The 14,288-nt window shown below is 47.4% G+C and overlaps 1 protein-coding gene across 1 annotated transcript in view; it reads right to left on the bottom strand.

Annotated features, from left to right (window-relative positions):
- The window catches only part of GUCY1A2 (guanylate cyclase 1 soluble subunit alpha 2), a 1,233,955-nt gene extending 1,226,317 nt beyond the window's left edge, over positions 1-7,638 (bottom strand). Inside the window, exon 1 of the mRNA XM_069203198.1 lies at positions 6,934-7,638. Coding sequence (XP_069059299.1) covers positions 6,934-7,215 — 282 coding nt within the window. The 5' untranslated portion in view covers positions 7,216-7,638. The remainder of the gene's footprint in view (positions 1-6,933) is intronic.
- Between the last annotated feature and the right edge of the window lie 6,650 nt (positions 7,639-14,288).

The following is a 14,288-nucleotide window of genomic DNA, read 5'->3' as shown; positions in this document are numbered from 1 at the left end:
ATTTACATTTCAGCCTCAGGCTCGGCAGCTCTTAGAGGATTTCGCTCAAACACCCATTCTCTCTCTCCTGTGGAACATCTGAATAATGACCTTCAGCAGTTTAGTTGAAGGGATCGACTGAGTACACAAATTGGGAGATGCGGGCGCCCAGCTACCACCTAGTGCAGCTGAAAGTATTCAGTAAAACTCAAAGCCTCTGGGCGATCCAATGAGAACAGAGAGAGGTTAAAGTTCAAAGGTTACAATCGATCAAGGTGGAACGACCAGAACCATGCCTATCTGATCCTGCTGGTGCAGGTTGGGAGCACTTCTGTTCCCTTCCCTTACGTACACAGGCTGCAGGCATCTGAGACCAAGAGTTCCTTTAAGGCAAACTGCACATTAAAGCACTAGCATGTATGACAAGCATAGGCTACAGTTGTCATTTCCAAAGACAATTAGGTGAAATTTGGTACTTTGTTAAAATGTTTCCAGAAATGGTCAGACATGTCAGTTATTTGTGTCTCGCAAATATACGAGCACAATTCATAAATATTATTTTATTTTTTATTTATGTGTACCAGACACAAGAACGACTTAACCATATCTGAGTACTCTATCAGTGGTGATGGAAGCAAAATGGAATAAGGAAAATCAGAGAAAGTTAGCAAAATAACCAGGCTTTTAAACACTTTGGGGGTCATTCCGACCCCGGCGGGTGGCGGGCGCCGCCCGCCGGCGGAGACCGCCAGAAGACCGCACTGCGGTCAAATGACCGTGGCGGTCATTCTGACTTTCCCGCTGGGCGGGCGGGCGACCGCCAAAAGGCCGCCCGCCCGTCCAGCGGGAAAGCCCCAGCAACGATGAAGCCGGCTCCGAATGGAGCCGGCGGAGTTGCTGGTGTGCGACGGGTGCAGTGGCACCCGTCGCGATTTTCAGTGTGTGCACTGTAGACACTGAAAATCTGAATGGGGCCCTGTTAGGGGGCCCCTGCAGTGCCTATGCCAGTGGCATGCGCACTGCAGGGGCCCCCAGGGGCCCCACGACACCCGTTCCCGCCAGCCTCTTCCTGGCGGTGTAAACCGCCAGGAACAGGCTGGCGGGAAGGGGGTCGGAATCCCCATGGCGGCGCTGCCGTGGAGGATTCCCTGGGGCAGGGGAAAACCGCTGGTTCCCCTTTTCTGAGAAGTGCCCCAGAAGCACTGCCAGCCTGTTGGTGGTGCTTCCTCCGTCCCCGGCCCTGGCGGTCCATGACCGCCAGGGTCGGAATGACCCCCTTTGTGTAACGAGAAAAGGCATTCCACTATCCGAAGGTATAATGGGAGTTAATAGAACAATGTGAGCCTCGTTATAGGGACAAATTAACAAAAGGAGGGGAGGGTTATAGAGTCAATGCAGAGACAACCTGCCTGTGTTTGCCTGTACACCTCAAAAAGGCACGTAGGCTCTGCTGACGAGGCGCTCAGTCTCTAGTCACTGTGGTTCCTAGACCCTCTATTATGAATACTAAGAGATAAAGGGGGTTATTACAACTTTGGAGGAGGTGTTAATCCGTCCCAAAAGTGACGGTAAAGTGACGGATATACCACCAGCCGTATTACGAGTCCATTATATCCTATGGAACTCGTAATACGGCTGGTGGTATATCCGTCACTTTACCGTCACTTTTGGGACGGATTAACACCTCCTCCAAAGTTGTAATAACCCCCAAAGTCACTTTATGATAAGGTCCTCTATAATGAAGCAACACGGATAGTGTGTGTGGGTTATGTCTTTTGTTTTATTACATTTTCTGAAAAAAATCTTTTGAAGAGCTACCTTATCTATTGGTATTCAAAATAGAGGAACACTTAGGACCATGCTGAGTAGAGTCTAAGGCCCATGTTTATACTTTTTTTGCGCCACATTTGCATCATTTTTTGACGCAAAAGCAGCGCAAACTTACAAAATATAATTGCAGTTTGTACGTTTGCGACTCTTTTGTGTTAAAAAATGTCACAAATGCGGCGCTAAAAAAGTATATATATGGGCCTAAATGCCATTAGAGAGAACCTGCAGTCACCTATTTACATTTTGTTCAAGGTATTCTGAGGAACAAAATATATGCAGGCCCCAGTGACCTATTTGGTACATATTTTTTCCTGTTTTATGACACAAACACAAGGAGCGTACCCTTAAAGGCATCATTCACAACAGAGGAAAAGGCAGTTCTCTTTATAGGAGTGGGTGATAAATTCCACGACTCAGCAGGGGTTGGCAGAATTTTGGCCACTCTGTGTTACGCTTCTAACATGGGAGTTCCAGCCAAATTCTAACAACCACCACGTGCTGGAGTTTTTTTCTCATGGTTGGTTTGCAAAGTTTAAGTTGGAAAGTGCAAGCAAGAATTGCCACCCCTTGGCGCCAATCTCAAGCGCTAGTAGGGCACCCAGCAAGACTTTCATAATACAGGCAGTCATGACCGTTGATGATGAAAAGCTTCCGCTCAAGTAGAAATCTACTCTAACTGTGGCAAAATCAACTCGAGCAACAGTGCCCTCTGGCATGTGACGTAGTGCCATTCACACTGATTTTTCAGCCAGGAAAGAGCTCCTGTTGCTATAAATCAGCGCAGCCCAATGTTCTGATTTTTGCTTGTTCACAGAACTCCGCAGAGTCTCACTGAGTTTTCATGTACTCTGCAGAATTCCGCAGAGTGAAACTCCACAGGGTCCGCCTAGCCTTACTCTTTTTTGACAGTTCTGCATCTCTAACAGTAAACAACAATAGACATGCTGTAATGTTATATTGCTTTGTGATGTCAGCGTGGGTTTTTGAATGGATTGAAGCATCATTCATTTATAGGCCAGTGTCAAGAACATAAGGTTGAGTCTGGCCCTAACACACAGCAGCACATTGTCAAACTCCAAATTAGAATTTATCAGAGCACCTACTATGATCTTTTAGGAGTCGGCGAGAAGAAAGCAGGGCATATTTTGCAGCTGGCAGATTTTAAATCAATAGTCCTTGTTTTGTCAACCTTGGAAGCAAGACTCGTGTTTGAGTCCCTGACAAAACCCAGATTTTTCACCTGCCTTGCAAACTGCATTTGAACCGGGGGAAGCACAGGTCAGAGGAGTAAACCTTTAGGACTCTCTAGCATTTCTTCAGTCTTACAAGCACCGAGTTTTGACCCACTGTATCTCTGCCAATCAACAATGTTAGGGAGGGTTGACTAGACAGTATTATGTTTTTCAAACCAATCTGACCAACCAGCCACTGGAAGATAAATCTTAGTATATTTGCCATAGAAATGACATGTTAAACTGGCGTGGCAAGTCAGGTGGATAACTGGTCTTAGACATATTCTAAAAAAGTAGACATGAGTTTGTAGAGCCCTGGGGAATAGGTAATCCCAAACATCTGCAAACGCTGGCCTGGATCTAAAATTCAACTTAAAATTATCTAGGATGTGATGCTCATCTAGAACTGTCTTCAACTGAGTGTCAGCTATTTTTTCAGTCAATGTACCAGCGGCGGCAAACCAGTAATGGCAGGCGCCGCATTTTCAAATTTCACAAACTGGGTGCAGAAAAAAATGGATTATTGTTCTTGGGGTCCTCCTTCCAAATAAAGCATAGCCAGAAAAAACGGAAACTCATTTTCGACATAAAAGCACAGGTTCCAACAGAATGGAGTTGCTCTCCTATCAAGACGCATAAACTACATTCTTCGCTCTACTTGACAGTGGTAGACTTTGGTGTCTTAACCTCACCGAACTACCTTAAAATGTTGCTTACAAAAACATTGGTTACTTGCTCGCGCCTTCCTGCTCGACAGGACACGGACATTTATGTGTGTTACGTACGGCGAGAATATTGGTCAAAACAGACAGAAATTGTTGTGAAGGCACGTGCGCCCTGCTCTGGGGCATGGAGTACATTCCACATGGATTGCTCCGTGCGTCTGCCTGTTATTTTCAACAAGGGAGCTTCTTCGTCCAGCGCTGCCTACTCAAACCATCCCCTTCAATGCACGTCGACAGTAAAGAGACTAGCGCCTGAAATGGAGGACACGATACTCTTCATTCTCGCCTGTGAGAGGAAACTCAGAAGCATCAGCACACGAATGACTGTCGAATGCCTAATGATGTACATTAATCTCTGGACGAGCGGGGTAGACACCGAAGCCCTCGTCACTCGGACGGGGTTTCTCTCGGAGCTCCAGCGTTTAGCCTCGGTCACTATTCGAGGAAGTCCCTCCGGGGTCAGCACCTCTATCAAGTCGAGAGCGCAGAGTTCAGACGCGCTGGACTCTGCGGGATGAACTATGACAGCGCTCTGAAGGCAGAATTCATAAATAATACAGTTATCCTCTGCCGTGCCTTGTAACAGCGCGCTGTTAGCCTCTCCAGGAACATTACAGGTATTTGAGAGCACTCCAGCAGGCTGGAGAGGCTGCATAAGGAGTACATGACGGGGGCGCGCTGACCACCTTTCTGGGCGTCTCCTGGGCGCCTCACACGGTGGGCAGGCGCCTGCTAGGAAGTTTCACTTTGGACTTCCGCTACGGAGAGGGTTATATTAAAATCAAATTGTGCGTCGTCAAGGAAAAGGGGGCGTGCGTAATTAGGCGCTAGTGCGTTGGTTCCACAGCTGAGGCGTGGGCTCTGCTACAGGGGGGCGCGGGATATACAACTGGGAATTTGTTTCAACGACAGCCAGAAAGGGGTGCAGGTCTGAACGGGGGCGCCGAAGATTTCAAATGGACCTGGGTATAAGCATGCCTCTTACAGAGCGCCAGTCCAACCCAAGCTCAGGGTCAGGCCAATCAACAATTATGTGTGAAGATGTCAAACTCAGGTCAAGGATGGGGACCTCCGGCAACCGTCACATTCACCATTAAATTTCACCTTCACACACACCAAGCACAGAATCATATGTCAGTGGCGATGGGGAGGACGGAGGCAATGGTTAAGGATGGTCAGGGGGATACAAAGGCAAGGCATTGGGGTGGAAGCATGGAAGAAAGGTGAAGATAAGCGCGTGTGTGGAGGTAGGTAAGGATGGTGGATACAAGGGAGTCTGACATAGGCAGCATTGGGTGTAGGAAGAAAATGAGGGAGGTGGGGAAAGTGGAGGATGTGGGAGAAATGTAAGGATACAGGAGGAAGTCGAGGACGGTAGGACTGGTGGCTGTAGGTTAGGTTGGTGTGTGTAGGTAAGGATGGAGGAAGTAGGCCAGATGGAGGAAGCGTGCACAGAAGGTGGTGACCGTGCAGGGTGGAGGAGGCAGATGACGAAGGCAGAGATAAGTTAGGAAGGTGAAGACAGATAAGGGTGGTGGAGTTAAGGGGCGTTGGTTGAGAAAGGTAAGTATGATTAAGGCAGATGAGCAAGGAGGAGGCTCCGGGAAGGTGGACAGTGGCTAGGAAGGTGGAGGTAGCAGAGGGTGGTCAAGGCAGAGGGAAGTGGCAGAGGTAGCCAAGGATGGTGCAGTCAGGAGCGGGTGGTGGCAGTAGGTGTGGAGTAGGTGTGGACTGCACATTCAGGTGAAAGGAAATGGAGATGGTGGAGGAAGGGGTGAGGCAGGAAGGATGCTGGAGGTAGGTGAGGAAGGTAGAGGCAAAGGTCCAGAGGATGGTGGACTCGGGAGGTTGTGGAGGCAGGTGAAGTTGATACAAGGGAGGATGGTGAACGCAAGTGAAGATATTGGTAGTGCTGAGCCTCATGGAAGCAGGCATGGACTGTGTGTACCCAGGTGCAAAACATAAAGGCTTGACGATAAAAGTGGAGTCAGAGGAGGAGGATGGACAGAGAGCAGAATTATGGAAGCAGGTTAGGGTAGTTCTGCGAGTGTTACGTCAGGGACTTCACATGAAGATTGTGGAGGAAGATGAGTTTGAGACAGACACAGGAGGATGGTGAATGCAGATGAGGATAGTGGAAATGGTGAGGTTTGTGCTGGCAGGTGTGGGATCTGTGCATCCAGGTGAGGAACACAAAAGCAGGAGAGGATAGGATAGGAGAGAGAGGTGAGTGTGGTATGTAGAGGTGAGGATACTAGAGGTTGTTCAGAGTGGTGGAGGTAGCCGAATGTGGTGCAGACAGCTGAAGCATGCATAGACCTGACTATGATGGAAGTAGGCAGGATGGTGCAGACAGATAAGCACTGTGCACAAAGGCAAGGGTTGGATAGACATGTGCCTATGGTGGAAGTAATGAAGATGGAGCAGATAGATAGGCACTGAACAGCAAGATGAGGACGGTATAGACATGTGCCTATAGTGGAAGCAGGCATGCTGGTGAAGACAGATGAACATTCTGCAGTAAGGTGAGGATGGTGTAGAGAGTTGAGGATGGTGAAGTAAGGTAATGGCAAGTGTAAGGAGCTGAGGATGATGAAGTAAGGTGAGGATGGTCTCGGTAGCTGATGATGAAATCTGGTGATAGTAATTGCAGACAGCTGAGAATGGTCAAGTAAGATGAGGATGGTGTAGAGAGTTGAGGATGATCAAGTAAGGAGATGGCAAGCGTATAGCCCTGTGGATGGTGAAGTAAGGTGAGGATGGTGTAGAGAAGTGAGGATGATGAGACAAGATGAGGATGGTGTAAAGAACTGAGGATGGTGAAGTAAGGTGAGGTTGATGTAGTGAACTGAGGGTGGTGAAGTAAGGTGAGGATGGGGTAAAAAGCTGAGGATGATGAAGTAAGGTGAGGATGGTGTAGAGAGCTGAGGACAGTAAAGTAAGGTGAGGATGGTGTAGAGAACTGAGGCTGGTGGACTAAAGCGAGGATGGTGTAGAGAACTGAGGACAATGAAGTAATGTGAGGATGGAGTAGAGGGCTGAGGATCGAGAAGAGAGCTGATGGCAAGTGAGTGTGACATTGGGCTCGATGGGGCGTGCTGCACGTGCCGGATCTCCACTGAATAGCTGTGGCCGCAGGAAGTCCCGTGCCCACCATGCATGCTCACCGTGGGCGCAGTTAGCTTCCGGATGCTCTCCCCCAGGGAGTCCAGGTTGACCCTCCTCCTCCTGGTGGTCCTCCGAGGCAGGAGCTCGCGGGTCTCTCCGCGGCTGCGGGCGGTAGGCGGGCTCCGGCTCCCATTCCAGCAGAGCCGGGCGAGCGGGCACTCGGGTCCTTCTGGTCCTTCTGGTCCTTCGGGCCCCTCGGGGCCCTCCTCCTCAGGGCTGGTCTCCACGTAGTCCGAGCCCAGCGAGCTGAATGATTCTGACGAGATCTTCCTGCGGGACATGCTGGCTGCGGTGTGTGCTGCTGTCGGGGACGGTGACGGACGGTAAGGGACCGCTGGCTGTCAGGGCACCGGGACCCGCGCCAGCTGCTTGGCGGCAGTGAGGTTCATTGTGGCGGCCGCAGCCTCCTGCACACCTCCTGGATCCCGCTTTTGGTCCCCGGGATGCGGCGCCGCTGTCTGTGGTGCTGCTTGTCTCTCGCCTCGTTGCCTGCGCTTATAAAGCCGATGCCCCCCTCGCCACCCCTCTACACACTCACAGAATGCTGCGCTGCCTGCATTTGATTTCTCTTCCCTCTGTGCAGCGCCAGTATCCGGCTGATCGCCCCTTTTACACTGCCTGCCCCCCACGGCTCTCCCACTCTCTGTAATGCCTGCACATCAACGCTCTCCCTCTCGCTGCACTGCCTACACCTCACTTGTCTTGAGGAGCCGCGTCACGTGCCTCCATTCCCAGGCTTTCCTCGTCTGACGCCCAAATCATCTTTTGAATAAGCGTGACACACTTTCCTTTCCCGGGAGCAGCATCCGCCTCCCTCCAGCCCGAGGAAAGAAGACCTGAGCGAGCGCCACTGCGAGCAGAGGGAGAGAGGGTAGAGGTGGGACCTTGGCACCAGCGCTCATCGCACTGCATCCTCGCCGTCTCTGCCACACTCAACTAACTCACACAGGAAGGCCGAGCGGTGAACAGACAGAAGGGGATGAATGGATGGATGACTAGGTGTTTGGATGGACGAAAGGATCAAAAAGTGGATGTATGAGTGGATGAATGAATGGATGAATACGTATGTATGGAGACATATACAGAGAGACAGCCGAAGATGGACGGAGGACGGATAGCTACATCGGTGTACAGATGCATGGATGAATGGATCGAATGATGGAAGGAGGGGTGTAAGATGCACGGATGGATATATTGGTGAATCAGTGGTTTGGATAGTTGGATGGAGATAATTATTACCACACGGCGCCATAAGTCATGTAGAGTATTAAAAAACATTGAAAGGAAAACGAGACAGAATAAATATATGAAAAAGAAATACGTGCATATGAGAGAGAACGAGCGAGAAAATAAAAGGCTGAGAAAAAAATGGAACAATGTAAGAAAAGGAAACGAAAGAGAAAAAGACAGAGGGATAACGGGCGGAGACGGTGTGGTTCGGAGGAACGGAGGGAAAACGAGACAGAGAAAGAAACAGCGAGGGATGGACGGACGCGGGTGATCTCTTGAAGGGTGAAGAGGCACAGCTATGAAAGGTCGTGTTCACAGCTCCATGGTGTGACTGAAATTAAAATGTTTCTAGAAAGCAGTGAGGTGGCCAGAGCAGGCAGCATTCTTTTAAAACTCAATGATAACCTTTCCTCTTCCTATTAAAGAGGTACTGATCGAACACCTTGACGTTTAATGTGAACTGACGCCGCGGGGAACAGCTGTTTAAATAGAGCCAGTGCTCAAAATAAGTTTTCCCTTCAAAGCTTTTGCAGACTTTTAACACGGTCTTGTTGTTCGTTGTTTACAAAACACACTTCTGCGTTGTCCCTTCTCTGCTTCCCCTACAGCCCCTCGCACCCACCCAACCGCGAAAATAGAGAGGAATTATTTCTTTCTTGGAAAGGCTGCATGAAGCCTGGGGCAAGGACTGAATTGATTTTGGTACTGACATTAAGGTCAGGCAACATTTGCAATTAATCACTGGTGTTCTCATCAAAGTATTCCAGGCTGAACGTTAACCTCTCATTTTATATTTAAGAGGTATTGGCATCTGTTCAGGACAATAACAGTAGTTACAGCACTCTGTTGCTAAAGAGCGCAAGGGCAATTAACTGCTTTTAATGCTCAACAGCAAGGGGCCAATAAAATAGTAGTATCCTTCCCCCTAGTCACACCCACACCACCCCCCGCTCCTGCCTGCTTTATGTCCCTACCTCATTCTTGCAGTCAAACAGAAGTTGGTAATGACGAAACGATCATGTCAGACCACCAACATTGTGTAAAATGCTGTTTTAATCTACAGGACTGTGTTTACAACACTCCACGCCTAGATAAAGCACCTTGCAGATTAGCATAAAAAGTACGTAATATAAAGAAATTACAACTTGGAATAAAAAAAACAGACCTCCCATAAATTGTGTAGAATGGGGTTTACTGTTGTGAAAATTGGTATTTGTATTTGTTAACACGTATGTCTTTCCTTGCATTCTGTATGTTATGTGCTAAGATAAAAAGGTCAAACCCCTTTTTGTTCAACATTCTGGTGTAAGAACATTCCATGTAAAGTAGCTACATTCAAATTACTATTTTCATTATTCGCTGCTGTACCAACCTCATTGTGTATAATTAAGACAACATCTCATCCACGTAGGTCTAGCAACCCCACCTTTCAGTATTTCTGGTCTTCATTAATTAACTCCGCCACCTGCCCTACCATTCCTCAGTCATCTGCCTCTTTAGCACCTCCTGATGCTAATAATGCCCACTACCACCTAATATTTCCATACCCATTGGTCCTCTGGAGTATAACAGCTCCCTTCCCACTACCCAGTAAGCTGACCTGTCTGACTAGGAGGTCGGCCAATCATCATGCAACACTTTAAACACCCTCAACTAAAATGCAGTCGTTTGAGCTCCCCCTAAGCTACACTCCTATGCTGGTCCATTGCATCATCAGGTAAACATTCTACAACGGAAAATTCCCTACAATGACCCATCAATAACAGGAGTAGCAAAAAGCTATAAAATCAAGGCAACTCAACCTGAAAAAATCATCCCCCAAAATGATCTCGACCACGTTTCAGAAGAAGGGGGGGAAGCTGGCCACTGAAGCGCCTCAGGAAGGCAACATAAAGGGCACCGCCTTCCAATCTTTCTGACAACCCCTCATGAAAGAACTTCAGAGGCATCCCTGAACCACTCAGTCCCTTGTACTGCTGGGCAGCGCCACCTCCCCTATTTTAACACTTTTTTTTTTTTTACAAACCTCTCTATTTAGACAAGGATGGTTCACAATTCCCTTATATTTATTGAGGGTGCAGCATGAGACGGCAGTTTTGTCTACAGGTAATATTCATGCTGCGCTTCTCTTAAATGAAGATCATGAATATACATTTTTTAATGTACAGAACTGTCACAAATTCACTACAAAGAATACGTTTCTGTAACCAGATGCACTTTGGCTGCAATGTGGTATGAGTAGTGAGACATATGTTGTTTGTTTTACTTCAATGTTCACATCATTTTGCCAGAAATATATACATTGACAATAATTTCAGTTTGTGTTGTCTGTAAATTGTAAAGGTTAAAACTTTAAATTAAAGCAAAATGAGACTTTGTCTTATAGTTACATAAAATGTTCACCTAGCTAACTTACATGCTATTCATTTGAACTAATAAGACTGTAAGCTTTTTAGCACAAGATTATTCCTCCAGTATGTGTAATTGATTGTTTGTATGGTCGTGTTGTAAGATTTTACATAGTTACGTTGAGCCATTTGTGTCCACAAAATTATTTATAAATAGCAAAAATAGATATTTATATTGTGACACAAATACTATATATATATATATATATATATATATGGCCCAGTCGAAGGCTTTTTGCCGAAACGCGTAGGCCAGATTTTCTTTGTGGCACCTCGCACTTTGCATTTTATTGAATGAAATAATAAATCCCTTTTGAAAAGCATCTAGTCAGACTGGATTTGTGCCCTCTCTCAGAATTGCCAGAAGAACAGTATGCAGATTGGGGCAGGCTTCCTGGGAGAGAACCTATATATATATATATATATATATATATAGAGAGAGAGAGAGAAATATGGTTAAAATCTGAACCTAACTATAATGTTCTATTACCCTTTGGTTTTTTAGTGATTTTCTAATTAAAGAAAAATTATATTTCTTAACTATAACATCCCTGGAACCTTCGTTCTTTTCAGTACGCCTTTATTTATATATGTGATATTATGTTTTTGTAATCTATTTGTTTCAGCCTTGAAGATGTCTATATAATGAGACAAAACACTGTTGGCTTCTCTATTCCAGCCAAACTGGGGAAATAACACAGATTCAGAAAAATGGAGGCCTTCAGATCAACATTTGTAGTGAAGGACTAATTATTGTACTTGTTAGACCTGACAGCCTTAGGGTAGTCACCCCTAACTTTTTGCCTGCCTCCCTCCATTTTTTTGGACACTGTTTTTGCTGGTTTATAGACTCTGCGCACTTTACCACTGCTAACCAGTGCTAAAGTGCATATGCTCTCTCCCTTAAAACATGGTAACCTGGAATCATACCTGATTGGACTATTAATTTACTTATAAGTCCCTAGTAAGGTGCACTTTATGTGCATAGGGCTGGTAAATTAAATGCTACTAGTGGGCCTGCAGCACTGGTTGTGCCACCCACTTAAGTAGCCCCTTTTTCCTTGTCTCAGGCCTGCCATTGCAAGGCCTGTGTGTGCAGTTTCACTGCCACCTCGACTTGGCATTTAAAAGTACTTGCCAAGCCTAGAACTCCCCTTTCTCTACATATAAGTCACCCTTAAGGTGTGCCCTAGGTAACCCCTAGGGCAGGGTGCTGTGTAGGTAAAAGGCAGGACATGTACCTGTGTAGTTATATGTCCTGGTAGTGTAAAACTCCTAAATTCGTTTTCACACTACTGAGAGGCCTGCTCCCTTCATAGGCTAACATTAGGGCTGCCCTCATACACTGTTGAAGTGGCAGCTGCTGATCTGAAAGGAGCAGGGAGGTCATATTTAGTATGGCCAGAATGGTAATACAAAGTCCTACTGACTGGTGAAGTCGGATTTAATATTACTATTCTAGAAATGCCACTTTTAGAAAGTGAGCATTTCTTTGCACTTAAATCCTTCTGTGCCTTACAATCCACGTCTGGCTGGGCTTGGTTGACAGCTCCTTGTGCATTCACTCAGACACACCCCAAACACAGGGTACTCAGCCTCACTTGCATACATCTGCATTTTGAATGGGTCTTCCTGGGCTGGGAGGGTGGAGGGTCTGCTCTCCCTCAAAGGACTGCCACACCCCCTACTGGGACCCTGGCAGACAGGAGTAAACTGAAAGGGGACCTGGTGCACTTCTTAGCCACTCTTTGAAGTCTCCCCCACTTCAAAGGCACATTTGGGTATAAAACAGGGCCTCTGCCCTACCTCATCAGACACTTGCTGGAGAAGAAACCTGAACCAGAAACTACATCCTGCCAAGAAGAACTGCCTGGCTGCTCAAAGGACTCACCTGTCTGCTTTCTACAAAGGACTGCTGCCTTGCTGTTGCCCTGCTGTCTTGCTGAACTCTTGTCTGGCTGTGAAAGTGCTCTCCACGGGCTTGGATAGAGCTTGCCTCCTGTTCCTTGAAGTCTCAGGACCAAAAAGACTTCTTCCTTTCACTTGGACGCTCCGTGCGCCGAAAATTTCGACGCACAGCTTGTTTCGCGGCGAGAAAAACGCCGCACACCGACGCTGATCGACGCGACGCCCTCGGGACGATCGAGACTTCGACGCACAACCTCGCAAGGACAAAGCCGCCCGACTTTCCAGGAGAAATCGACGTGACGCCTACCGTGAGCGCGAAACTTTGACGCACGGCCTCGCAAGGACAACGCCGCCCGACTTCCAAGGAGAAATCGACGCGACGCCTGCCGTGAGACCAAAATTTCGACGCACGGCCTCGCAAGGACAACGCCGCCCGACTTCCAAGGAGAAATCGACGCGACGCCTACCGTGAGATCGAAACTTCGACGCGCAGCCCCGCAGAACGACGCGCAGCCGGAAAACAAGCAGGAGAATCCACGCACAGACCCGGGACATCTGGTAATCCCCGCGACCCACAAAAAGAGACTGTCTGCGCGCCGGAAAACGACGCCCGACTTCCCCGCGTGGAAAAGAACGACGCAAGTCTGTGTGTGCTGAGGAGAAATCGACGCACAAACCCCTTTTTCCGCGCATCTCTTCTCCTGTGGCCCTCTGAGGAGATTTCCCACCAGAAACCAGGTACTCTGTGCTTGAAAGACACTTTATTGCTTTTTAAAGACTTAAGACACTTTATATCACTTCCCTGTGATATTTCTACAATTTTCCATTGCAACTTTATTCTCTTTGACCTACAAATATCCTGATAAATATTATATATTTTTCTAAACACTGTGTGGTGTATTTTTGTGGTGCTATATGGTGGTATTGTATGATTTATTGCACAAATACTTTACACATTGCCTTCTAAGTTAAGCCTGACTGCTCGTGCCAAGCTACCAGAGGGTGGGCACAGGATAATCTTGGATAGTGTGTGACTTACCCTGACTAGAGTGAGGGCTTTTGCTTGGACAGAGGGTAACCTGACTGCCAACCAAAAACCCCATTTCTAACATTGGTGATCAGCGGTGAGGATAGGACTTGTATTTGTGCAGTGACATACAGTAGCTAAGTATTTCACTACCTACCCACAGTTGAAGGTCAACTTGGTTTTTATCTTTTTTTGAAAATCCGTTTTTTCCTGACAATTTTCAAAAACTAAATCCTCACTCAACATGTCTCTGACTGGGTCTCAGACAGGGGACTTTGACCTAGTCCAGTTGGATACATACACAGTCAAACAACTAAGAGGATTCTGCAGGGCATTAAGGGTACCCACCCAAGGGGCCTCCAGAAAGGAGGACTTTCAAGTGGCGCTGAGGGCCTGGGCAGAAGCCCATTTAGAGGATGATGAGGAAGGGGAGCCAGAAAATGGCCCCTCAGAAGGATTTTCACTATCTATGGATGGTGTTACCACTGCAATTGTGCACCCTTCCAGACCAGGGAGCAGTGTCTCCATGCAAAGCCTAACCGCAGAGGAAAGGAGAGAGGAAAGGGAGTTCCAATTGCAAATGGCAAAACTGAAAATTGAGGCGCAACAGGAGGAGAGGAGGGCAGAAAGAGAAGCCAAACAAGCTGAGGCTGAAAGAGCAGCCAAACAGATTGAAACTGAAAGGACAGCCAAACAGATTCAAGCAGAAGCTGAAAGGGCAGCCAAACAAGCAGAAGCTGAAAGAGCAGCCAAACAAGTGGAAGCTGAAAGAGCTTTGGCT

This window comes from Pleurodeles waltl, chromosome 8, assembly GCF_031143425.1.
Source record: "Pleurodeles waltl isolate 20211129_DDA chromosome 8, aPleWal1.hap1.20221129, whole genome shotgun sequence".
Classification (NCBI taxonomy): Eukaryota; Metazoa; Chordata; class Amphibia; order Caudata; family Salamandridae; genus Pleurodeles; species Pleurodeles waltl.
The sequence above is the reverse complement of the archived record's forward strand: the minus strand, read 5'-3'. Positions and strand labels throughout refer to the sequence as shown.